We start from the raw sequence: 27,785 nt of genomic DNA on the forward strand, positions 1-27,785 counted from the left end.
GTCGTGTGGCAGGGCCTCCTGTCCACTAGTGGCAGCGGAAGTGGAGGGCTGTTCAGATGACTGGCTAGTGGCAAGGGCCTGCTGGTGTGACACTGCCTCCCTCATAATGTTGGCCATGTCTTCCAGCACCCCTGCTATGGAGATCAGGTTGTTGCCAATGGCCTGCAAAACCTCCCTGATCCCCTGATACTGTCCCTCCTGCAGCCGCCTGTTCTCCTGCACGTTGTCTAGGATCTGGCCCATCGTGTCCTGGGAATGTTGGTAGGCTCCCAGGATCTGGGAGTGCCTCCTGGAGAATCTGTTCCCTGGTCCTGTCCTCCCTCTAGCACACAGCAGTCCTCCCAGTGTCCCTGTTGGCCTGTGCCTCTGTCCCCTGAACAGTGTGCCCACTGACACTGACCCCAGGTCCCTGATTGTTTTGTGTGCGAGGTGTGGCCTGGGGTCTCTGTACAGGTGGGCACACTTCTGATTGATGTGTCCTGTGGACAGAGGTTTGGAGAAGCTGGGTGGGTGCTGTGGTGTTGGTTCCTGAAAGGGGAGGCTCTGTGGTGATCTGTAACTGGGCTTGGGTGACCGACTGTCCCGTGGTCCCTGATGGGCCAGGTAGATCATCCAGATCCTGAAGTTCAGAGTTACTGTCGTCACTGTGGGCCTCTTATGCTGGGGTACCTGTGGGGATGTAATGATGTATTATGCTTCATGTGTATGACATTTGTAAATCCCTGGCTTCCCCTCAATGGTTGGTGTTGCCCTGCCAGCTTTTGCTTGTGTATGTTGGTGTATGGTGGATTGTTTGTTTCCCTATGCTGTGCATGCTTTAGTGATGAGTGTCCATGCAGGGTTGTGGCGGGTGTCCATGCATGCAGGGCTTGGCATTGGGATTAGCGTGATGTGATAGAGTGTGTGGGATGGAGTGGAGTGAGGGGAGTGAGGGTAAGGGTATGTGATGGCATGCAGGTATGGGGGGTGATAATTGTTGAAAGTTGACTTACCAGAGTGTAGTCCTCCTCCAACTCTGGCCAGACCCTCGGGATGCAGTATTGCCAAGACTTGCTCCTCCCATGCTGCGAGTTGTGGGGGAGGAGGTGGGGATCCATCGCCAGTCCTCTGTATATTGAGCTGGTGTCTTGCTGCTATGGAACGTTCCTTTCCCCGTAGGTCGTTCCACCTCTTCCTGATTTCGTCCCTTGTTCTGGGGTGCTGTCCCACGGCGTTGACCCTGCCCACGATTCTCCGCCATAGCTCCATCTTCCTTGTTATTGATATCTGCTGCACCTGTACTCCAAGTAGCTGTGGCTCTACCCTGACAATTTCCTCCACCATGACCCTTAACTCCTCCTCAGTGAAACGGGGGTGCCTTTGTGGTGCCATGGGTGTTATGTGATGTGTGTTGGTGAGGGTGTGTTGGGTAATATGTTGGGGTGTGTGATGTGGAGTGCCTGACGGGTGTATGGGTGTGAGTGGTGTGTGGGTCTAGTTGTCGTAGTGGTCTTGGTGTCAGTCTTGTGCCAATGATTTGTATTCGTAAAGGGTTGTGGGTTCTGTGGGTGGGTGTTTTATAGTGGTGTGGGTGTGTGGGTTTGGTGTCTGTATGGTTGTCAGGTATGTGTTGTTTGAATTGGTCAGTGTGGTGTTGTTTTGTCTGTGGGTGTCCATTGTGAGCGCAGCAGTATGTACCGCCAATGGTTTACAGCCGTTGAATGTCCACCGTGGTGATTCGTGGGTCATATTCTGATGGGCGTTGTTCTGTTGGTGTAAGGGTGTGGGTTTTGAGACCGCCAGTTTATCTCTGACCTTTGGTCTGGCAGATTTGTGTATGTGGCTGTATTCCGTCGGATTGGTGTGTGTGTCATAATATGGTGAATGGATATCCATCACCACGGCGATAAGTTGACGGCCGTCAGATTGGCGGTAAGTGGGATTTACCGGCAGTGTCATAATGAGGGCCTTAATGTCCAGAATCTAAACCTTGATTCTCCTGCATAACCATTTAATCCAAACAAATCTAACTATCTTAAAGGATTTAGTTCAGAAGTATCAGCATTCAAAAACCTCAGTAGAAGTTCTGCTAGAGAGATGTGTGTAGCATAAAGCCACTTCAGCCAAGGCAAGATAAAAGGACTGTACCTCTCTAAGGGCCTGATTACGACCTTGGCGGATGGGATACTGACAGATATCCCACCTGCCGTTTTACAAGTTCCATAATATAGATAATGGAACTTGTAATACGTCTGACTGGCTATCCGGCACATTTGTGACGAAGTATCCCATCCGCTAAGGTCGTAATCAGGCCCTTAGTCTCTGATGGTCTGCTCTACTCAAAGTGTAAAGGGAATCTGAATCTCTAACTGTCTAAGCAATACTTTAATCTCTACAGAACCTTATCAATAATTGATATCATGGCCAGTATCTTTCCTAGGTCTGTACACAATTGTAATTTGCAGCTCCTCATTAGCCTTTCATCTTTCAGGCCAAGCATCAAGATGACCTTGGATCACTCCTGATTCCAAGAATATGGGGGGATGTTTGCCTCAATAGCTCCTTGTTAACACTTATCGTTCTTGGTAACCTGTCTTCACATACGACTTTATCTACTACTAACAATGAGCTCTTCATTAACTGGATACTGGTACAAGAGCAGCTGAAAATTAAGAAATATGCAGCAAGAGCAAAACTCCACCCTGAAGGTTAAACACAGAAAAACATTCCAGGCCTTAACTCTAGCCAACTTAACAGAATTCAAAGCACTTTCGAACATATGGCTATATGTGTATTTCTCATAAACACAAAAAAATGAAGACAAATTATGAAATTATACAATGTCCAAGGTATTACAATACCAGTACATACAAGTAATATTGTATATATTAGACTTGCATATAACTTTTCTACATTTCTACTTATAAGTGCACTTTGTGTGATTTGTCAGTGCACCACGTTACACTGAATACAATTACACACATTATAGATGCAGCTGGTTACTTTTTCATTCCATTCCAAAAATGCATAGTAGCACAGCTAAGTTATGCTCTATCAATAACAATAGGCACGAATACAGCTGGACAGTCTAGCAAGCCCCAAAAAGGAATCAATGTTGTGGAACCTGACAGATGTTTTATTTGAATCTCATTTGACCTGTAAAAGTTGAGATAACTGTTCCAGGAATATTTAAAAAAAAGTACCAGTTCCCTTGTTTGTCTAGGCTACGAGTTACCAAGTCTATTGTAGAAACCGAAAAAGAATGTTTAATAAGTCAACCGAATGTAAGATTGAATAGATTATCTTAAGTGTATCTTTAAAATCAGAGGAGTGCGGGGAGCCAAAGTAGGTGTTGTCAGGAACTGTCGGGCTGCTGGCTAGGACTGATGGCAGGGTAGTCAAATATGCCGAATACTGGGCACAGAGCTGCCCCAGATCACACAGAGCGTGAGAGGAGAGAGGGGATCCAAAAGGGAAGTTCTAGCTGAAGGGAACACAAGCACTCAGTGTGAGAAAAAAGGCAAAAAATGTATTGCAGCCTTAAGAGAACAGAACGCTTTCTCAATCAGTGCCTGTCTTTTCCTGGACCGGGAGGAGGAATTGCTGGATTTTAGACGCTGTGGCATGGTGTCTTATGGGCACAAAGTTTTGGTGCTGACCAGCATCACCAAAACAGAAGTGATTATTTATATATGTATATATATATTACAGCATAAACAATAAAGGAAATGTGAAGTAAAGTACTCAGGAGCTCAACATGGTAAGACTGAAGCTTACTAAGTGCCTCACCCTCAATTGCTGTTACAGATTCTGTCTACTAATGCCCATATATTGGATATACATGCAAAGAAGGGGGTCTGTGGAGCTGACCCCTATTCCCCTATGGTGATGTTATAAAAGTAACTGAAAAACAATACTCACACTGGACAAGAAACCCACCTACATTGTCAGCTGAGCCCATGGATCCTGGCGATCAAACAGGAACACGCAAGGCAGTAACAGCAAAGGTGTAGAACTAAATACAACATGATAGACAGGGAGCTAGCAAGGAGGAGTGCTTAACAGGAAAGAAGGGAATGCAACGGGCACATTTGGCAGACAAGTAGCAAACATGCATGGAAACTAGAAGCAAGACAGCAGGAAAACAGCAAGCTAGGAACTTGAACAAAGAAATTGAAAAATTGCAAGGAATGGGAAAAGGAAAATACAGGAGAGGCTTCAAGGGAGCACAAGAAGTGCTGGTGCAGGAATCAAGGAAACAAGGAAACACATCAGGCAGAAATAGGTCAAGGAATAGCTGAGGCTTAGGAGTCAAGTAGCACTGCGTGGAGTGCTCACTTAGGAACAAGGATTTGCTATAACTCAGGAACAAGGATAGCTATAGCTCAGAACCTCAGGAAATAGGAAAGACAAACGCTCAGGAAACAAGGGAGGAATAACTAAGGCTCTGGAACAGGTACAAGGAAAGACTGTGGCTCAGAAACAGCAGGAAACAGGGGTCAGTCTCACTGGACTACAGCTACAAAGACCACCACTGGGCTGAAGAGAGCTGAGGCTTAAAAGGGCTCACAGTAATCACATGCATCAGGAGTGAGCAGGCTAACAGCAAGCAGCCACAGGTGTGCCAAATTCTTCCACCCATCCTTGGCCTTCAGGTGTGGAGATGAAGCAATAAGCAGGGGATTCAAGGTAATGGAGTTCCAAGCATGAGCAGATGTCTTCCACAAAACCTGGCATGAATTGGGAATGGATGTTAATTTACAAATAGTGTCCAAATGAATGGAAGTCAGAATATGCATGCAGGGGAAGGTCCTGGAGGACATTGTTAGGGAAAGGACTCCTAACGTATTAGAGCTTTGGAATGTCCCACAATAATTCCCTCTGGTGATAGGCACTAGAGCGCATGGAGCGAATCCTGACCGGTGTAAGGAAGGACGAAGTCCCTTGAAGTGAATATAGGACGAGGTGCTGTGTCACTGACACTGAAGCTTGCACGCTTAGAGGGCTCGCAGGACGTGGCACAGAACGCTGATTGCTGACTGTGGTGTGCAGTATATGAATCTTGGAGCCACAGTGTTTTCGCATTTCAGATCCTGGGCTGGGCTGAGCTGTGACTTGGAAATGCGGGCATTGACACTTCCTGGAGCCCTCCAACAGCTCAGAGACCAAAGCTAAAACCCAAAGCCAGGGAAGCTGCCGGGGACCCACCGGGAAGGTTCCTCTAAACATCCAACTCCTATACTTCCCAGTGGAGAGCTAAGTGTGGAATTTCAGGAGCAGCTGCAAAGGCTGTGCTACTGAGCCAGATTAGAGACAGCATTGGTGGAGCTGCAGGGGCAAGGAGAGGTAGAGAGAGCGAAGAAGCAAATAGTGCAGCTGGCTGGGGTGAAGCCAGTCACTCCTGTTCCCCAACTCCCTTGCTCCCCTCTACTCACCCCTGCTACCAGCTACTGGCTACCTGTTACTTGTGCCGCCTCTCTTAAATTCCAGCAGGTTGGCCGCAGAAGGCTGCTGTGGAGAGTGAGGCCCTAGTTAGCTGAGGTTACTGCCGGAGGGTGCGGAAGTGGATGGAATTAGTGTAGTGTGGCTTGCACTTTACCTGCATCAACCCACTCCAATCTGCCTATCTATTAAGAGGGCTCATTTTCCATCCACTACTCATCCACTATTCATTGTCTGAGTTTGACCCCTAGATTTTGCTCTTGAGAAGGCCAGAAAGGTAGTAGAGCCTCCTCCATCATGCCTTATTCATGTTTGTTGATCCTTATCTGAACCAATAACTTTGGAATCCAATATACAGTGGCTGGAGTGTATGGGGGAATCAGACCTGCAGGGTAATTCACCGCAATACAGCACGGTGAGCTCACTGCTGGCCAGTACCTAAAAACTCCACTTGGCCTTATTTTGGAGGAAACAGAGACATAAAGGGCACATCATGCGATCTGGGAAAACCAGAGGGCTGGTGACACCCCAGAAGCGAAGGGGGAAAAGAAACAGGCGCCGCCAGTGCAGTCAGGAGAGATTTCACCATTAGTTCTAGTAGCACCCTGGCAGTCTGTAATTAATGTGTACCTGGATGCATCTAGGACAATCAGAGGGCACAGTTCCAGCTGTTCACAATGAAAAATCACGACTAAGTTTAATTCTTTCAGGGGCAGCAATATACTTGAGTAACTCCAACATCAAAGGGGCTACCTATTCCTTTAAACCCCGCAGTGGTAGTAAACAAATACTCAAAGGGGTCAGCCATTTCATGCAGGCTAAGGGTTCTGGGAATAGCCCTGATCAAGAGGGCTCCCACTTTAATCAGAGGTCCTCTATTAACAGGTACAATCCTGACAACTCCAGCAAAGGAGAGGAGGTGGACTCTACAAATCGCCCAAGTTTTAAGCTTAGCTTCTCGGACCAAGAGCTGCAATTGATACCAGTGCTGTGGATTAACAGTAAGCCACTGTGGCCAACAATGGCTGTGAAAGATTCCTCTATATACTCGCTTAGCTCATTGCTGGAAGGGAATTACTTGTCCCACCTAATAAACCAACTAGAGGAGGAAGAAGTGAGATGACAACTCTCTAGTAAAGCGGTGGCCTCAGCAAATGGGGAGGAATCTCAATGGCAGTCATTCAAGTGTCAGGAATGTCAGCCTTGTGGGTGAGACTGCCTCCAAATGCAATGAGCCAGAAGGGGCATTAGACCCAAGAAACAGATGTGCAAAGAACAGGATTAACAAATGAGAGCTTGCAAGACCAGGTGAAAGACTTTTTGTATCTTTGCTCCATGGAATGGGAAAACATGCTTGCCTCATATGCCATTGATGTACAGTCCAATTTCAGTGCTATTGCAAAGCGCAGCAAGGAGTCTCAAAGGGGGGGCTATGGACAACCCTGCTCAGAACTTTGCAGAGCTCGGTGGAGGCAATGAGCTTCCAAGCAAACAAAATGGATATACAGATCAGCCTCTTGAACACCCTAGCAATGTACATAGCAGGGATTGATTAAACATTTGCAAAATTAAATAACTTCATAAGAAGAATGAAAGCAGGAATGCAGGGTTCGGGACAAGTTTACAATTGTTCCCCCGTTCTGGACAAAATGCCCACCCTTCCTGAGACAATGTCACAATACTTAATGACATAATGGTCATGGTTAAGGAAAGGCCTCCTAACATACAGGAGATACACATGATGATGCAACAAGGGCTCTTATGCCCACAACGGAGCCTGCTTTTCATCAGAGGAGGTAACGCCAGGTGAAGCTGTAGACCTTCAGTGGAGAAACTCTTGGTGTTGAACTAATAACACAAGTAAGGCCTGGAGGGGAGCAGTCCCTGTAGTCGATTCCAGGACAATGCATGTAGCAACATGTGCACAAAGCACCAGCAATGACCATCACCTGACGGGGCGTACACAGAAGTGCAAGAGAGCTAAGAAAAAGAAGGGGTGTGATAAAAACCTCTTCTAGCAAGCAGTTTAGCTGCTTATCCAATTTTTAACATAAGAAGCAGGTCACCTCCACCCAACCATGTACAATAATCCACAGTAGATACAGGGTATCCAGGAGCAAATGGTATAATGCAGGAACTTAGCACTGAGAAAAAAGTGGGAAGTAGAACAGGAACAACTTTGGAAGCAGCCCCACTGGAACTTTCGGATCCAAATATTTCTACCTACTGGACTCAATATTCTTATTCTACATAGACCTTCTGTCCAAATAGGCTGGTCAAAATACAGATTGATACTGCCAGGGAGCTCCATTTAACTCTTAGGAATGGATATCCCAAAGAAGTAGCCATAGCTACAGGCCCTTGGGCTGAGAAAGATTCCATAAAACCACAAATAGCTTGCACCAGCTTGGGCCCAGAACTTAATTCTATTGGGTAAAGTGCGGCTGCTAACTTGCCTGGGACCCTAGAACAGTCATCAACAACGTCTAGTGCTGTGCACAGGATGGAATCGAGATGTACACATAAAGCAGCTATTATATCTAGAATATACATCTAGGGGTCCATTTAATGTTTTAAACAAAAGCAATGTCCTCAAGCTTATACACCTCATTGACATGCTTGGGAGGTCACGTAAAAGGATATTACTTTGATAGAATTTATTGAGCCAGGCCCTGGGCAGCGTAATGAATCAACTAAAGTCATTTAGGGCTCTGCTGAGTTGGCACAGAGGTATTGAAAGAGGCAGGTACTTTTAAAAGCTGGGGGATAATAGTTACTTCATTAAAGAGTACTGGTTATTGGCATGTCCTTGAGGTTACAAGAAAAGATGGGGCAATATTAAGTGAATCTAGAAATGTTTACTCTGTTTTAAGAAATGCATTGAGCAAATCCCCAGGTATCTCAACGCAACATGCTAAAGAGCCTTCTGAGAAGCCAGCTTCATTTCCCAAAGTTGAAAAAAGACTGGGGTTGGCCTTGAATACGACCAGGTTATTAAGATGACAACATACCCACATAGGCCCTCAGTCAGACAAGTTGCTCAGAATATGCTCCTGGAATATCAATGGATTGGTTGGTATACTAAATGACCCTGAGACCCTTCATTATCTTTGTTCCTTTTGTGTTTTTACAAGAGACTTGTTCATTAGTTACAGTCCCTCTGGAGGGCTTCGTCAACTTCATCATCCTCGCAACCAAAGCTTGTTTGCACAAACACTGCAAGGGAGGACATGCCATGTACATACCAACTACCAGTGCAATTGAAGGCATAGAGTGGAGAGGTAGCAAGGATGGCTTGCAAGTGGTGGTCGTAGCTCGTAAAGCTTCTGAAGGCTCTGTTAAGACAATTACAGTAGTGAAGATATATATCCATGCAAGCAGAAGATCAAGGACAGAGCTAACAGACAAACATATAGACCTGATCTTGGGGCAAAAAAGGGAGAGGCTAGATAAAGAACTCAGGGCCTCATTTACAAGAAACTGGTGCATCATCATTGATGCATCATATTTCTTGAGCCTGCCACACATCCCCTAACGACGCCATGGATGCACTGTATTTACAATACAGAGCTCCACAGCACACATTTTCACAGATGAGTCAGAAATTGTGTTGCATCTGTTGGTGCTAAAGTGACGCATTGCTGGAGTTGCATCGTAAATTTGATGGGGCTCCAGCAGTGCAAGGAGGGTCCCACTGGAAAAAGCCCTGCAGCAATTTTCCACCTGGTCCGAGCGGGTGGTAAAATTCTGAGTGAAGTGGTAGAGTGACGCAATGAAAAGTTGTGAATTTCACTGCATAAGATCTATGTAGCTTTTTCCGGTGGAACGCCTACCCTGCTTACATTATACCTGACGCAGGTATAATGTGACTGTCGAGCACTAACTTGTTCATCCCACGGAGACACAATGTTGACCAAGCTGCTTGTTCCCAACTCCACCTAAATGTTGTGTGCCTCCCACTTAAATATACATGATCAGCACAGCCACATCCCGGGGGTTTGGGGATGGATGAGAAAAGGAAGGAGACATGGGGGTCGCAGGGCTGGATACAGACCCCTAGTGATGGTTCTTCCTATGATAAATTACATATCGGTCAAATAACTAATATCTTATAACCCATGTATACTTTATTGTTAAACTATGATGTGCAAGCTAGATGTACCTTTTGGGGGTCCCCTTTCCCGCTTTTGATGACTCTCTCTCTCTGAATTTTTGAAACAATGTGGATTACGTGTAATTAAATAAGAACCTTAAATCTCCTGTACTGTCTATAACTACTCCCACTGTGATCCCAGATTAGTCCCTTGTCACCTCAATTAAGACTACCTAGATGTTCCTTAACATTCAGTGGATATCTTGCATGTTTCACTTTGATGAGATTTCCCAAGATGCTGACTCACTCGACTCATAGACATTTACATAGGCAACAATAATGAGATCAAACTCTCCGGGGAATTAGATTCTCTAGATATTCATGGGTTAATCATTGTACTCTGGTAGATTTGCGAGGAACACCATTCAGTGTTTAAATCACACTGAAAACATTGGGTTAATATCAAGGATTACGGTTCCTGTTGTATTACTATGAAATCATAGGGTTAATCAATATCGTTCAACTTCATGAACAACCGGCTTATCACTGTTACATCACAACGTAATTTTGAGCATGGCAAAGATAATCTCCAACTTTGTTTATGCACCAAACACAGAATGCTCCTTATCACCAGCAACAATTTGAAATAATGCAAATGCCCTTTGAACTCAGCGATAACTGTATTCACAGTATATCCTATCACTAACAATAGTAATGCCACATTAACCTTAGCAATAATAAACATATTCACACTATATCGTTTTCTTAACAATTGTTCAATAGAAACTCCTTTCTGTGATATAATGCAAGCAACTACAATAAGCGTAATAGCATGACAAGAGGCTAACATCCCAGTGACCTTAAAACCCAAAGATGTGCCCTTTTAGGCACATCACATCCTGGAACATTCGCTTGTCAAGTTTCAAGTCAGCAAGTATCAAGTTTTACCAATAAATGTTCTTAAATCGCACGCAGGGCGTTGCCGCTTTTTTAAGGGTTAATTCCCTCGGTCTCTCCTTCCAGAAGCGGCCTCCAAGATGTTGAACAGAACAGAACATGAAGATCAAAAGTGGAGGAGCAGACATTCCTTCTCTGCAGCCAGTGACCTTTACAGCCAGCAATTCACTCTGCTGGTGTGGTTTAAATACCTGCTACATCCAGCCACACCCAGTCTGAGTCATAGGAAGCCACACCCAGTCTGAGTCATAGGGATGCTGGAGGCTTTTGCAAAACGTGTTCCCAAACAAGCATTGATCTCTAACAATCATTAGTTCCAACAAGCATTGGCATCTGCAAACAAGCATTGGTCCCTGCAAAGGCAAATGTTCAACTCAGATGTTTTTTACTGGAGCATATCTGAGTTTGCAGTCCCGATAGTGCCGCAAGGCTTTACAAACTGACGCCAAACCGTCAGTTTATAAATATGGAGCAGTGTAGTGCACTGCTAGCGCCGCCACTGCGAGAAAACAAAAATGGCGCAGCGGTGGTGCAAGGGGCTTGCAAATGAGGCCCTGATTGTCTCAGGACACCAACATGTAGCTTATGAGCACATGCTCCTCAAATGAAGTCACAGAGGCTCAGGACAAATTCTGGGTGATACCTAATCAAGAAAAACCCTGTTGGCATAAAGAAGATAAAAAAGGACAAATGCTGCAAGGCAATTAAGAGCACCTTGGTCTAAGATCTCTAAACAGTTGTTAAATTATGACAAACTGACAGGGCTTTCATACTTATCTAAAACTGCGGTATCCCAGATCGATTACAACTTTCTGAGTCTCCCATTGCTGCAGTTTGCCACCTCTTTTAGTTTTGGTGAGAGATCTGAAAGTGACCATCAACCTCAAGAGATAAGTCTGGAAATAGATATGGAAGAACGCAGGCCTGCAGCCAAATGGGGATTCCTAACCTCTACGATCAATCTCAAGCGCATCACAGGTACAGCCACCTCTCTACTAAAACTGGTGCATGGTGCCACACGAAAACACTTTGACTAACTGGGAAAGGTTTACCACATCTTTTGTGGATCAACATGCCAAACCAGTCCTGGCCTACAGAAAGAACAACGACTGCAAGGGCCCTTTTCATCAGGATTGGGTGTTTATTTCCTTGATTAGGGCAAGCAAAAAGAAAGCAAATCAACTCTGTCAGGCTCTTTAAAGGACCCAAAAGGGCCCAGAGATTCTCCAAAAACTGAGGAACATGAGGAAAGATCTAAAAGGAGTGCAATGGGTGGTTCAGAGGGAGCATTGTGACTCTTTCTGGGCAAAATTGATGTACAACATCAGAAAAAAAAACTCCTCTAGTTTCCGGTGAACTGTGACTGAAATTAGCAGCTCTCTCCCCAGAGTGGCAACTTCAAATATTTTAGAGGCAGCTTGGTTCCACTTCTTGTTCAGCCAATTAAGTCCTGCGTAGCAGGTGGAACACATAAGTAACTGCTCTAACAACACGGAGCCACTCAGGCTTATGTACACTCCACAAACTGAAGAGGTTCAAAAATTGCCTGAGTGCAGCACTGAGACCCTGTTGTGCTCTGTGGTAAAGGATAGAGATGGCGCTGACTTGGGAAATCCACCAACAGAAAGTACCAATCAAGTATTAAATGACAACTCTGAAGATTCAAACAGATCCATGCCCACTATCACAACATGTGCCATCCAGAGGCAAATCGCCAAGTGACACAGAGAAGAGGTACCAGGCCCAACTGGAATCCTCCAGCAATTTATAAGGATGATCCCTCCCTTCTGGGCAGGTCAACCAACCCTGTTAATCAATTTCCTCATTCAGCAGCATTTTATTCCCCCATCATGGCGTGATTCAGTTATCTGACCAATCTTCAAGGGAGGGGACAAGGGGGATCCAGAGAATTACCGCTTGGTGTCCCTAATAGAGAAGGATGTTAACTGCTTTGCAGGAAGACTGCTGGAAGAACAACAGCACTGGCCGGAAAAAAATATCACAATACAACCAAATCAAACAGGTTTCACCAAACACACAGGGACTTCAATTAACATCAAGGCTCTTTCCCTACTGAATGAGTCAGCAATGGCAAACAACTGTCCAGTTTATCTGTGTTTTATGGATTATAAATCAGCATTCAGTAGGGTCACCCGGGTGAGGCTCTGGAGGAAACTGGTCAACTAGAATATACCAGACAGCTTGTTAGGGCCCTACAACTATTGCACACTGATACATAGGTCTGAGTTAAACTAGGGGATGGTTAGCACTTGTCAAGGGATATTAAAACAATGCAAGGTCTGACGCAGGGCTGTGTGTCTCCCCAAATCTTTTTAACCTGTTTTTAGATGGCCTTGCATCAGCCTTAAATGCCATTAACTCAAACTGAGGGGTATTCAGCTTTCAAGCCTCCTATATGCTGATGACTTAGTCCTTGTGGGTAGAACTAAGGTAGGTCTGCAGCAACTTCTAGATGCAACTTTGGCTTACTCAGTAAGTAATAGTCTGACTCTCAATAGGAAGAAAACGAAGATACTAGCAATTCAAGATAAAAGACTGCAGAAGCACTCTTAGTTTCTGGGCAGTGAAAAAACAGAATTGGTAAAAAGCTTTAAGTATCTTGGAGTTTTCTTCAATGCAAATGGAAGGTTTAGTGACCAACTGGAGGAAATAAGAAGGAAAGGTAACACTGTGGCTTTTGGCCTGAGGACCCTTTATAACAAGCTGAAAAGTCCAATGCTTATTCCAGTCTTGCAAGTGGCTCAAGCAAAGGTTCTTCCAACATTGACCTATGGAAGCGAGACCGTGAGCGGTTAGCACAGTGTCATCCTGGACAAATTAATACTTGAAGTGTAAAAGTCAATTTTTCAATTGCCAGCATATACATCACCAACCGAAATCAGACTGGAGTTTGGTATAGCCTAACAGTCTCTGGCACGGGAAGCAGCATTTGCGAACCTCTTCCACAAGCTAAATGTGCTCCGGACGGTTCTCTGGGCACCATGCCTGGACCAAAATAAAAGGAAGGCCTTGTTCCCCTGCACAAGATTATTTACATTTGGCCCTAGGTACCCTTCATCTGTCTGCTGCCTGGGAATTATCTCTTATCCGCTCAGAGAATAAAAAACTGGCAAAATCTAGCATTCAGATGTTGTCAACTTTTGAGGATAAAGCCAGACTGTTGAAACATAGCCACAGATAGATGATGCTCCATGGCTACACCAAGCTCAAAAAACAGAATTATTTGGGAGTACTTTACTGCAACCTGGGCAAGGAACAGTTAAAGAAATACAGATTGGGGATTCTACCTGTTTCAAAGCACTACCCACCATGGAAGTGAAGGGAAGGACAGGAGACCTGCCGGCTATGTGATCAAGGGCCGGAGGACATCCTCCATGTGCTATGCTTGTCCAGATCTGTTTTGGGGGATGAGAGCATGCTTTTATGCAGGAAATGGAAAGCAAGAGGAATAAGGTCATATAGGGAGGAAGTGAATGCTTGTTTTGAATCAGCGGATCCCATACTGAACTTCGCAATGGTGAAGTTTCCCCAGAGGTTTGGGAAAAAGACTGTAGCCAAGGATCACGAGGATGCAGTGGAGGCAGCAATGGGCTCCAGCAGCTAACTTCTACTGCCTTGTGGCCCTATCACTTTGCAGCACTGTTGAGGAGTAGGACACTGTAGGCAGAGAGGTATACTCTGTGGGGGAGTACGAGGTGTGCATGTTGGGGAGACCAAAAGCACTTTAAGGCACTTTTGACTATGCACTTTAAAGGGAGGACTACAACAACGTGCCTTGAAGGCAATTTGAAAGAAGGTAAGAGCACTTGCACTTTAACTCCCACACTGTCCTAAGCATATTAATTGGTTACTATCACAAGAGGTGGGTACTTTTTCTATCTCTAGAACATTTTAAAGGGTTGATCTCCTAGCATTAGTCTGGAGATTGCAGGGCCTCGAGGGAACAACATTTGGGGCTGATAGGGGCACCTGCACTTTATACCTAGGAATTGCGCACTTACGTTTCTCCCGGGCTCGAGTAACAACACAGATCCCAGGTTTGTGTCTGAGGGCCTTTCCGAGCCGCTCAGACCAATCCTGATGCTGCTTACCTGCTATGTTTAGCATGTAAGCAGCGCCAGGATTGCTGGAGATCCTGTGCTGGTGTCCCAGCGTGCTGGGGCACCACAAGAAGGCCAGAGGAGCAACACAGCAGGAGGTGGCAGCGGCGGTGACAGGAAAAAGTTATGTTTTTTTTAATTATGATATTTTTGTAATTTGGCAGCGGCGGAGAGTAACATTGCTGCCCTCAGTGTGCATCTGATATAGAAGGTGGCATCTGGTGGACAACACTGGCGGTGGGGGGAGAGGGGTGGTATCATAAGCAAGCTGCCCATGGGTGTTGTAGCTGTATGCTAGTTATGTACAAATGCAACCATTGCTCAAGAATTGATACAAGCTGGCTGCACTAAACAGTCGAATTTTGGCGTCCTCTGGGGGAATGTTATGCTGTAGTCAAGAGAGCTTTCAGATCAGCAGTCTTTAACCCCCTGCCACAGTCTGCCACACGGTGTGGTTATGCACAATGTGTTGAGTTGAATGAGTAGACAGGTGGACCTGTGGCAAAGGTTGAATTTTGTGTGGTATGAACATTCGTGACAGGCATTTAGTTGTTCCATTTATTTTCCAAGGTATGTCACTGAGCAAGGTAGAGACCCGTCAAGGGCCACACAGCCCCATAGCACTCACAGTTGAGAAATATTTCTTGAAACGTAAGTCATGAGGACATGAGTAAAGTTAGTGGATACTTGCATTGACATAGGCAGGAGCAGAATGTGCCGTCGGGCAAACCTGTTACTTACAGGTTAGATCTAAGGTCGGGTAATGTAACAGATGTTCAGATTCATTGCAGCTGTTAACCTGGCATCTTTCTGACGTTAGGCCCAAGACAGTGCATTACCAACAATATACAATATAGTAAATCTTTAGCACAGCAGAGCAGCAGAAAACCTTATGCGCGGTATCACATCGGTAGTGTGCGTTGCGGTCATGCACTGGGGAAGTGGAGTATAAAATATACGACCAGACAAACGCCTCAGGCCGAGTTCTGGCATTAACAAGTGAAGGGGAACATTGATTCCAAAAGTTCGGGCATGTTTCTAGGGACTATGGGCTAAGTCTGTGTGACGAGTGTGCATGCAAGGGTCACATCGGTGTTAAGCATGATTTCACACCCATTTGCCCCCCTATAGGAACCATACAAGTCTGAGGCTAGCATTACAAGATCAAGGCCATGGATAGCCAGGGCACGCCTCCCCTTTTCTCCCAGATGACAACAGTGGGTGCATCCCAGCCCGGCACATCACAGGATGTGGCCTGGGCAGTGTTCATGGATATGGCCAGAGGAAAAGGTCTGGACTGGCCAATGGGCATCATGAATGCTTATGAGCCTGAGGAGTTTGGTGTTCAGCAGGACAGACCTAGCAGGCAAAAGCCCACTCAAGCGGACCTGGCTTCCGCAAGGACATGGAGGGTCCGTGGCAATCCACCCATCAATGACACCCAAACGAGCGACCACACCTCTGGCAAAATAGTGCAGGACAGCACCGTCAATGGTGGCAATACCACCAGACTAACAATACAGCATCAACAACCCTGGAAAGCTTGGACGGAATGGGTAAGCTAATGGACACAATGATGAATTTTATGGTAGACTTCAAATCCTTAGCCTGTCACCCTTGTACACAGCAACAAGGAATACCAACCATTACTGGTGAGGGCCAGCCTCCGATAGACAGGGTTTGGGAAAATGAAGCGGGCAACAAGCGGTTACCCAATCCAACCATACTCCCCCCCATCCCTACAACCACTTTGCCGCAGCCACTGACCATGCTACTACCCACACACCAGGCCATGTATAATATTAGTGCAAACTTTAGATCCACTTCACTGGGCCCCTCAGCTATCAGCGGCAGGAGGCACAACCCCTCTGAGGAGTGACTATTAACTAGTAAAATGGTAAGTGGCTGATTTTAAACTTTGTCATCAATACTTATGCCGACTTCACAAACCTTTTGATGGGACCCTTTAATGTGTGTGTGTGTGTGTTGTGTTTCTGTGTGTGTGTGTGTGTGTGTGTGTGTGTGAAGGCCCTGTTGTTCATACATGCTACATTTTGAGGATTGTTTGTTCACATGTGGTTGTCTAAGTTAAAGGTTATACATACTATAACTTATCTCCATCAAAATTTGATGTTGCTACGTGACAATGAAAACATTATATACACAATACAGCATTATGGGGGTCATTACGACGCCGGCAGTCGGCGTTAATATGGCGGTAAGTACTGCCAACAGGCTGGCGGTACTTAAAGCCACATTATGACATTGGCGGGTTGGCTGAAGCCAACCCGCCAATGTACCACTCCAACCGCCACAGCGGTAATAGCTGCCGGGCTGGAGCAGCCTGGCAGCTGTCACTGTACCGCCTGCAGGATTATCACCCTGCCTACTGCCATGGTTTTCGTGGCTTTCTTAACGCCACGGAAACCATGGCAGTAGGCACTATCAGTGACAGGGAATTCCTTCCCTGTCACTGATAGGGGTCTCTCCTCCTCTCAGTCCAGTTAGCCCACCCCCCTACCTCTCCAAAACCCCCCCTACATTCACGCCCCCTTCGCATACACACACCCATTCCCACCCGCATCCACGCACACACAAACATTCACACACACCCCACACACACACACACAACACCCCCCTCCCCTGTTGGAGACACGACTTACCTGTGTTCAGGGGGTCCTCTGGCAGGAGACGGGATGGGGCGCTGCTGTCACCAGCAGCGCCCGCCAGCAGAACACCGCCAGGCCGTATTATGGGTCATAATACTGCTGGTGGCGGTCTACTGACGTGGATCTGCTGGTGGCAGCAGCACCAACTTACCGCCATCCGACGGCACGGCCACAGCTGGATTTCTGCCATTCTCGTGGTGGAAATCCATCTGTGGTCATAATACGGCGGGACGGCTGGTAGCCGGTGCGAAGGTCTTTTGGCGGCCGTCTCCACGGCGGTAGGCTATTTTTACTGCCAATCTCCAAATGAGGGCCTATATGTTAAAAATGGGTGAGGTACCAGCAATTGGTGCACGTTGATCCCAAACTTAATAGTGTAAAGAGACATGTGCATGTGGGAGGTGTGCACGTCTTGTTCAAAAACCACTAACATTGTACATATTTTTTTACTACAGATATCTTATTTTTACAGGTGCAGCTTCTGGTTGGCAGGTATACTACTGCCTAAGCATAACTCAGCGTTTTTTGCATGCTACATATTTCTCGCATGAATAGAACATACATCACTGGGGGAGTAGATGACAAAACTCACTCGCCCAGGACCTAACAGGCCAGCAGTATAGGGCTGAAACATGTTGGTGCAATAAAAGGTCATAGGACCTAATATCCTCCAATCTCCCTTTATAGTTGTTTGTTTTTAATCTTTCACATCCACCCCACTATTATAGGGATACCTAGGAGGTGATGATTTTTTAATTGTAATGCGCCCCCCCACCAGATAGGAATATAAAAAGAGCTCTTTGAAATATGGTTGAGCCACCCTGATTTGTACGGGCCATGGTGAATGCGAAGATGAAGCATGCCACTGTTAGAGTGGGGGAAGGATATTATATATTTTTTTTAAGTTTTCCCCTTTTTCTCAACTCTTTTATAAGTGGCGCAAGGGTGTTACACGTAACCCCACTTTGATGTGGTTAGTGTGGCACAAATTCATAGACATTCTTACACTTCTGATGCATGGCAGACTGAATGGACACTAGGCATATGGGTGGTAAGGACGAGAACAAGAAGGGGAGATATCAGGCTTGGCCAGACAAGACCATTGAAAATTGGCTGGAGGCATTATCCATTCTCTTAGCATTTTTGATGGAGAAATAACCAGATCAGAGTCAGCTTCTATTTCAGTGCTCATGCACAATCCAGAACCAGGCCATCAGAACAGGGGCATTGGTTATTTTCTGTATGACAGAGAGTTCCCGAAAATGATGGCCATGTGTCCCGAGCTAGGTTGGGTTCAGAAGGAGGTCCAGCTCTGGATGGAATACATGGGCAAATTCCCACCTCCCATCCCAGAAGGACCCCTGGAACAGAAATGCAATTAGTCAAACAATCCTGATATCAAAGAGACAGCCAGGAAAACGTTTACTCAAGCAGCCCTTTCAGGGTTTGCGAGGGGCAGGGGCGCAGTGATCGGGGTTCAGCAGGCCACCTCAAGGGACATGCAGACAGTTCAACTCTCGTTCCTGCTCTTGAGGCAAATCGTGTAAATTCACCACAGTTATTCTAAGTGTGGTACCCCCCCTCATCCAGCTGCCTTCTGCAAAGGAACCCAAAAATCCTAATACCCACCTTACCAGAAACACAACAGTTAAACACCCAGTGACATGCCCAGCCACAACGAACACATACCCGCCCTGAATTACCAAAGACACCAGCACCTCCACCACCACTCCGGCGAACCAGTATAAAGGGCCTATCACCAATTACCCTGCACACCCTCCTGCGCCTGCTCAGGAGTTACCCCAACCCCAGGGACAGGGAATTGTTAGCAAACAGTTTTATTGAAGGTTTCAAGATACTTTACACAGGCCCCTTGGTAAGTATGGATGCCAAGAACCTGAGGTCTGCCCGGGAGCTACCTTTAGTAGTCCAAAAGAAGATTGAGAAGGAAATAACACTAGGGAAAATAGCTGACCCCTTCCAATCCCCCCCGACCCACTGGAGAAATTGGTTGTTTCACCCCTGGGTGTGGTGTCTAAAAAGGAAGCAAGAAAATTCAGACTTACCCATCATCTATCATACTCCAAGGGCAATTCAGCGAACTACTGGCTGGACAGCGGGTTTTGTTCTGTCTCATAAAACTCTTTTGATCAGGCAGTGGACATGGTAAGGAGAGCGGGAAGAGGGCCCTGGCTGGCAACATAGAACATAGCTGGTGGACATAGAATCTGCCTCCGTCTGCTGCCTGTACATCGAGACAGCCACCATCTTTTGGGTTTCAAGTAGGCAGGTCAGTTTTACTACAACTGCATGCTAATGGGCTGCTGAGTGTCTTGGGCCAACTTTGAGGCTTTCAGCTCTTTCCTGCAATGGGCACTCCAGTGGGCACACATTGTGAGCAAGGACACCTATTATTTGGATGACTTTATCTTCACTGGAGAAGAAGGGACACAGGATTGTGAAGCCACACTGCAAAAATGTCAGGCCTTGACGGTCCGGCTAAGGGTCCCTTTAGCACCAGGGATTTCTAAGGGCTCCGCAGAGGTCCTGCCATTTCAGGGCATAGAATGGGACACTTTGCACGGCTGCCAAGACTCCCTGTAGAGAAGGTGAGTGCCTTGCTTCAGGACATCCAAGCAGTACTGGCCAGAGACAAGGCAATCCTAGAAACCATTCAGAGCTTAGTGGAAAAACTGAACTTTGACAAATGGGTCATCCCTGTGGGCAAGGTTGTTGCTGGGAGATTGGTCAGGGCAACTGCCAAGGTGAAATTGAAACACAACCTAGTCAGTTTGAGCAAGGGTTTAAAGAAGGGCCTCAGCATGTGGGCTGAATTCTTGACCGATTACAATGGGACATTAATATGAAGATCTCCTTGGGCTGGCAGCCCTTTTTACTGATGCTTGTAGCAGGGAAGATTTTTGAGGTATAGTAGGGAGTGAGTGGTGCACACAGAAATGGCCCAATTCTTGATGCAAGAGGAAGATCACAGCTAATATCACTGTCCTGGAACTGTTTCCTAAAGTTGTTGTGTTTCATTTGTGACCAGAGACACAGTCTGTCAAAGGGGTTTTGTCCTGGTCTGTCAACATGGCGTTGGAGCAGGCTATTTGTTCTCAAACTGCTAGCTGTCCACTGGTATTCAGCCTGTTAAGGGAGCTTGTGAGGGCTTTTCTTTGCAACATCATAGAATTCCCTATGTGACATATGGAGGGGGAAAAGAACATGGCAGATGAGCACTCTCCCTCATTTTTAATGGCTCCTTTTTTGGGAGCCTTGGCTGTAAGTGAGAGCAGAGATGACACCAAACTCTCCACAGCTTTGGCACCTGTTGCAGTGGACCAACATCTCATGAAACTAGGTGAGCTATTGCTCGTCCCTGGGACACAATTTGTGATTCAACATTCTGCAGGGTGACAGGGACATGGAGCAGCATGCCAGCAATCCTTAAGAGTAAGGTGCATAACTTTGTTTTATGAGTTAGGGACAAGAAAAAGAGCCATTCATGTGTCACAGGGCACCTAGCAGCTTTGATTCACCATGCCAAACTGGGAGTCCATAAGGACCCCACCAGGGCCTTCCCCAAAAGGGTGGTGTCTAAAGGCTGGGCCAGAGGTGAGGAGAGGCCACCAGATGACAGGTCACCCATTGATTTCCACATTCTATAGGGGCTGATAGATTGTGTCCACAAGGCCACATACTCCTACTACGAGGCCACCCTGTAGGAGAATCATTCAGCTTGGCATTCTATGTGGCCTTCTGAGTTAGTGAGTTGGTAGCCAACTGGAAGAAAGATGAAACAAAGGATGCTCTATGAGTACTGGGCTTTAGTGTGCAAGGGGGTGCCTTAAAAGTAATGCTGCAAAGGTCCAAAACCAACCAGAAAGGGCTCGGGAAGTCCATATTGCTGTGCCCCAAAGACATAAAAAAATACTGCCCTATTGCACTGGTCACAGCTTACCTGGTGGTATGCCCCCAGTGTGAGGCTACCTGCTAGTGCATTTAGACCATTCCCCTCTCACCAGATATCAGTATGGGAAGGTTATGAAGTCTTGTTTGCAACTGTCAGGGAACACGGGCAAACGTTACTCCATTCACATCTTCCGCATAGGGACAGCCACCACAGCTTACAAGGTTGGGCTTCCCCTCCCCAATAGCATTAAGAAGCTGGCCCTGTGGAATTCACATTGTTAAAGACACTATGGGGGTTATTCTAACTTTGGAGGAGTGTTAATCCGTCCCAAAAGTGACGGTAAAGTGACGGATATACCACCAGCCGTATTACGAGTTCCATAGGATATAATGGACTCGTAATACGGCTGGTGGTAAATCCGTCACTTTTCCGTCACTTTTGGGACGGATTAACACCTCCTCCAAAGTTAGAATAACCCCCTATATCCGCCTATGACAGGTCAAGTGGCGCTTGGGAGAGGTCAATGCAATGAAACATCCATCATGTAAATATTGAACAATTTGTGAAAAATATATGGCTAGGTTTTTTCTGCATGTGTTTTCGTTCAGCAACAATGATTTTCAGGCATATATGTCTATTGTGTGGTGTAATCAATTAAAAATGTGTGTATAAAATGTGAACTTCTTTTTTTCTCTAGGGTTCAAGGTGTGGATGTCCGGCCACTCATTCATCACTAGGGTTGCGAGATGGGCAAAGACCAGGGCTTAGAAGCACGGTATCACGCCACACTCGGATAGCATGGCTGGGGTACCCTGGCATGCATTGACGCAGTTTGATCACAAAGCTGTCGCATAGACTAGCTGGGAGTGGGTCCCCACCTCACAATTTAGTAATTCACCTCAGTGGCAATGACCTCAACTCCCAACTCCCTGGGGCACTGCACAATAATCAAGGCAATGAAGTCTACCATGGGTGAAATCAGAAAATTCATGGAGCACTGTGAATTATGGTGGTCTGAAATAATCCCATGCAGGGTATGGCATGGAGCCAGGTCTGGGATGCCATTGAACATTCCTGCAGAAGGTTAAATAGTGCCATGAGCACGTTCACTCAGCAGAGGGGCTTTGATTTCATAAGGCATGGCCTAATTAACGTAAGCAGCGTAGGGTACTTTGATAAAAACAGGGTACACCTGTCAGAGGTTGGTATGAACCTGGTCCTCTAACACCTGCAAGAAGCATTGGAAACTGTGGGTTGCAGGTGGCTGGGGTGCCTGCCATGGCGGGGAAGCCCCAGATGTAAACAGCAGCCAAAGGAGTTGGTGGAGTTACAGGGTGATCTGGAGGCAGTTCGGTACATGAGGGTACCACCTCAGGGAGCACATCAGGGTTGCTCTATGCCTAACCCTGAGTCTTCACACCAGGACACAGGAATGTAAGTGACGGTGCCCCGTTAGTCCCTTAGACAGTTGCAGACTGCTGGCCCACGGTCTTTGAGAGAGGACAACTCCCCAAATAGAATTGTAGCACAGAATGGGTTAGTCCATGGTGCCATTTGATTCATCAGGCTGGTGGGCAGCTTAGGTTAATCATCGCTGCCTGACCTTGGATCAACCATAAGGTAACCCCCCAACAATGCATATTTAATTTGTGAAATAAACCTGCAGCAAACTGTTTTTACACCAAACAGTGTGGTGTGTGACTTATTTCATTCATTGTGTGCTAAGTAGTTGTTGGACCTGGCCTTTTTTGAGGGTCATCCCAAACATTTTGCCTTCTTCCTCCTAATTTTTATGATCTCTTTTTGTTGGTTTTTGGACTCTGGGCTCTTCACCACTGCTGGCCAGTGCTAAAGTGCAAGTGCTCTGTCTAAATTGGATTGGTGATTGGTATGTTTGATTTACTGGTAAGTCCCTAGCAAAGTGCACTGTGTGTGCCCAGGGCCTGTAAATCAAATACTACTCGTGGGCCTGCAGCACTGATTGTGCACCCACATGAGTATCCCTGTAAACATGTCTCTGACCTCCCACTGTAGTGTCTGTGTGGGCAGTTTGGAACTGCCAGAAAGTGCACCCACGTGCCAGGCCCAAACCGTCCTTTTTACTACATGTAAGTCACCCCTAAGGTAGGCTCTAGGTAGCCCCAAGGGCATGGTGCAGTGCATTTAAGAGATAGGACATGTGCTGATGTGTTTTACATGTCCTGATAGTGAAATGCTGTCAAACCCTGTTTTCACTATTGTAAGGTCAATCTCTCCCATAGGTTAACATGGGGATTGCCATTAAATATCTTTTAAGTGCAGTTTCCTATTGGGAACAGATAAAGAAATTGAGTTTGGGGTCTCTGAACTCACAATTTGAACATACGTCTTTTGGTAAAGTTGTTTTTTAGGTTGTCTGAAAATGCCACTTTTAGAAAGTGGGCATTTTCTTACTTAAGCATTCTTTGCCTGTGCTTGGCTGCTGAATCCCTGTCTGGGTCAGACTGACAGGTGGGTTGTTTGCGGATTCACTCTAAACAGTTACACAAATGGAGCTGAGGTGTGCCCTGCATATCCGGATGAGTCTTCCTGGGCTAGAGTGGGAGGGAGGAGCTGACACCTGCACTTGAAAGCACTGTGCCAGTCTTGTGCACTGCAATGACTTTCCTTTGAAGCTTGCCTACTTCAAAAGCAGAAATGAGTATAAATAGTGGACCCAAAATCCCGGACTTTTAGAACACTTCTGGATCAAGAGGAACTTCTGCCTAGGAGAAGAGCTGAATAGATGCGAAAATTAGTACTGTCCCTTTGTTGTGTGTACTTTGCTGAGTTAGCCTGCAGTTGCTGCGTCTGCCTTAGAGAGGACAAAGAATGGACTCTGCTGTGTATTCTGTTTGTGAAGTTGCTCCAAGGACTTGGACTGAGCTTGCCTCCTGTTAAGAAGTCTTAGGGACATGAAAGACTTCACCTGCCAGCACCTGGGCTCTCTTGCAGAGACCCTCTGACATGCCAAGTGGTGCCACATCCAGTTCCTGGGGCTCCTGGAAGGAGAAGCTGGCACCACCTAAGTGAAAAATCCATACACCTGGAGCCAAGCACCGGAAAAATCGTTGCAGCGCCTGCACCAGGGCTGAAAAATCAAAGCAGCAGCAGTGAAATCAGCACATCACCAGCTCAGCACGGATTCATCGCTGCCTTGCGTCCAGATTTCCAACTCATTGTCCTTGGGCGTCAAATCTTCAACATCACCCGAGGCTGCTCGCCCAGAAATCAACGCACCACTTACCCAGATGAGAAAGAATTGGCACACTGCCTCACTTGCGAGAAAAGAATTGACGCATCGCTTGCTTTTCTGACACACCCTCCTCCCTGCAGCTTTATTTTTTTATGCATACCAGGTACTTTGTACTAAAACAACGCAGTCAGGGGTCGATCCTTGGCAGAAGTCGAAGAAGGAAGTTCAGAGGAGGTTTAGCTGTTAAGAAAGGAGGCTTGGCTACTGAAAGAGGTAAGCACCTATCAGGCGGGGTCTCTGACGTCACCTGCTGGCACTGGCCACTCAGAGCTGTCCATTGTGCCCCAACACCTCTGAATCCAAGATGGCAGAGGTCTGGGACACATTGGAGGAGCTCTGGGCACCTCCCCTGGGAGGTGCAGGTCAGGGGAGTGGTCACTCCCCTTTCCTTTGTCCAGTTTTGCGCCAGAGCAGGGCTCGGGGATCCCTGAACCGGTGTAGACTGGCTTATGCAGAGATGGACACCATCCGTGCCCATCAAAGCATTTCCAGAGGCTGGGGGAGGCTACTCCTCCCCAGCCCTTCACACCTATTGCCAAAGGGAGAGGGTGTAACACCCTCTATCAGAGGAAATCCTTTGTTCTGCCCTCCTGGGACCAGGCTGCCCAGGCCCCAGGGGGGCAGAAACCTGTCTGAGGGGTTGGCAGCAGCAGCGGCTGCAGTGGAGACCCCGGAAAGGCAGTTTGGCAGTACCCGGGTTCTGTGCTAGAGACCCGGGGATGCATGGAATTGTCCCCCCAATACCAGAATGGTTCCAGAATGGTATTGGGGTGACAATGCCTTGATCCTAGACATGTTACATGGCCATGTTCGGAGTTACCATTGTGACGCTACATATAGGTAGTGACCTATATGTAGTGCACGCGTGTAATGGTGTCCCCGCACTCACAAATTCTGGGGAATTTGCCCTGAACAATGTGGGGGCACCTTGGCTAGTGCCAGGGTGCCCACACACTAAGTAACTTGGCACCTAACCTTCACCAAGTGAGGGTTAGACATATAGGTGACTTATAAGTTACTTATGTGCAGTGAAAAATGGCTGTGAAATAACGTGGATGTTATTTCACTCGGGCTGCAGTGGCAGTCCTGTGTAAGAATTGTCTGAGCTCCCTATGGGCGGCAAAAGAAATGCTGCAGCCCATTGGGATCTCCTGGAACCCCAATACCCTGGGTACCTAGGTACCATATACTAGGGAATTATAAGGGTCTTCCAGTGTGCCAATCAGAATTGGTAAAATTAGTCACTAGCCTGCAGTGACAATTTTAAAAGCAGAGAGAGCATAAACACTGAGGTTCTGGTTAGCAGAGCGTCAGTGATACAGTTAGGCACCACACAGGGAACACATACAGGGCATACATTATGAGCCCTGGGGTCCTGCCTGGTAGGATCCCAGTGACACATGGGCAAAAACATACATACATACAGTGAAAATGGGGGTAACATGCCAGGCAAGATGGTACTTTCCTACATCCACCATAAACCTTTACGTTTATAGCAGTTCAGAAACTCCTACCTGACCAGTTGTCACCATGGAAATGGTCAGAGATTTACTCTAGCAAAAGGCTTGAGTTATTACTTTCCAAGTTGGGAAAGGGATCAGATCATTCCTAGCCTTAGTGGGGATACAGAAGGAGATTCTCCATGCAGGACAAAGTGTCTTCTTTGGAGACAAAAATAAAATAATATGCATTTACAGATTGTGATGCAACTTAGTGCTTTATTGTACAACTGTGAAATATTGCCCCTTGGCATTGCTAGTAGTTTGCCTGGAACCTTGGTTGTATGTAACTTGTGAATTACCTAAAAGTGTAAAGGTAAGTTTCAATGCATATGTAACTCTCCGCCCTTAGTTTTTACACTTTTTTGTGAAACAGGTTCTGCACGATTTTACTACATGTGAGTAGCTGTGCTAGAAGCTGTTATGACAAATACATACATTCAAAGGTAGCCTCATGCGACTCAGAGTCTAATGCATAAATGAAAGAAAGAAAAAGAAAGAATTAAAAGTAAAAAACACGACATTAATATGTGGCACAAGAGGCAAGGAGATGTCAACACAATTGAAAGAGCTAACGTCAACTATGTCCTTTGTTCACAGGGAGGATGTGGTAGCTCCCCCGAGCAACAACAACAGTCGTGCCAGCAGCGTGCGCACCGCCATGGGTTACCGCTCCCACAACATCAGCTATTCCCTGCGCCGGATCTACGACCAGGCACCCAGACAAGAGGCAAGCGCACCCTCTCTTGCTGGAAGCAAGAGGCCACCCAGCGAAGACTATGAAAGTGATGGTTCTGAACTTGTCGCCACCGTTCCTGGGCCAACCCACCTCACCCCGTATAATATCAGCCGTGTTGGGGGAGTCCCAGTGATGGTGCCAGCGCAGGCCCGGGAGGGGTTCATTGTTTAATGCCTGGTTAAGAGGATGCTGGGCAAAAGGACTCATTAGTCATCTTCAATTGCATTTTATAAGTGGGATGATTCTGCCCCAAAGCAGGAGAGTTCTAATTCAAGGGAGCCATCAGTATCTTTGCTTAACAGGCCCCTCAAACCAATCACTCTCTAAAAATGGCAACAGGCGTTATAATTATCCAACTCGATGAAACTCATTTTATTGACTTAAAAGACTAAAACGATGAGTTAGTCCCTTCAGGAATTCCGCCTCCTGCAGGAGGAGTATTAACACTTTGAGCTATCTTAATAGAGAAACAGGACAACTTGCTCTTTGCCGATCAAAACCTCTATTAATCGAGAATCAGTCATGAAGAAGGAAATGCTGAATAATGGAAAAATGTTCACGTTATATAAATGGACACGGTTGTAAACGATTAAACAATAACCTCTCCATTTTTAAAGAAAGGGAAGTAAGAGTTACTTCTAATTATTTTCTTTGACATTTAAGGTGTACAATAAAATTGAAATTTGTGTCATGGATTGAAAGATGTCATTTTAACCACAAAAATCACCAGACGGAAGCAAAATCTCAAAACATTAGTCAGTCTGAGCTCCTAGATGTAATGGTAAGTCTTGGAGTCTTTCATAGGGGTTGGATATTTAGAATATACTAAAATCAACAATAGATTATGTGAGAGCTCCACACAAACAAACAGCTCCTGGAGTATGGCCATTACCGTCATTCCAAAGCATGTGGGTAGGTCTATATCATAAGACAAACTAATGGCATTTAGGCAGACACACACAGGATTGCTACAGAGAATCAGGAAATACAAGTTATTCAGCTTTGCATTTCTGCAGCCTACTATCATTATAGGTGGTACAATTTAAGGGACATGCCATTCTGGACAAGTTTTCATTTTATTTTAATTTTCGTGGTGCAA

The 27,785-nt window shown here is 46.2% G+C and overlaps 1 protein-coding gene across 1 annotated transcript in view; it reads left to right on the top strand.

Annotated features, from left to right (window-relative positions):
- Window positions 1-27,377, top strand: part of VSIG8 (V-set and immunoglobulin domain containing 8) — a 243,959-nt gene extending 216,582 nt beyond the window's left edge. The window contains exon 7 of the mRNA XM_069217773.1: window positions 26,548-27,377. Within this exon, the coding sequence (XP_069073874.1) occupies window positions 26,548-26,857 (310 nt within the window). The 3' untranslated portion in view covers window positions 26,858-27,377. The remainder of the gene's footprint in view (window positions 1-26,547) is intronic.
- The last annotated feature ends 408 nt before the right edge of the window (window positions 27,378-27,785 follow it).

Source organism: Pleurodeles waltl, chromosome 12 (genome assembly GCF_031143425.1).
Source record: "Pleurodeles waltl isolate 20211129_DDA chromosome 12, aPleWal1.hap1.20221129, whole genome shotgun sequence".
Classification (NCBI taxonomy): domain Eukaryota; kingdom Metazoa; phylum Chordata; class Amphibia; order Caudata; family Salamandridae; genus Pleurodeles; species Pleurodeles waltl.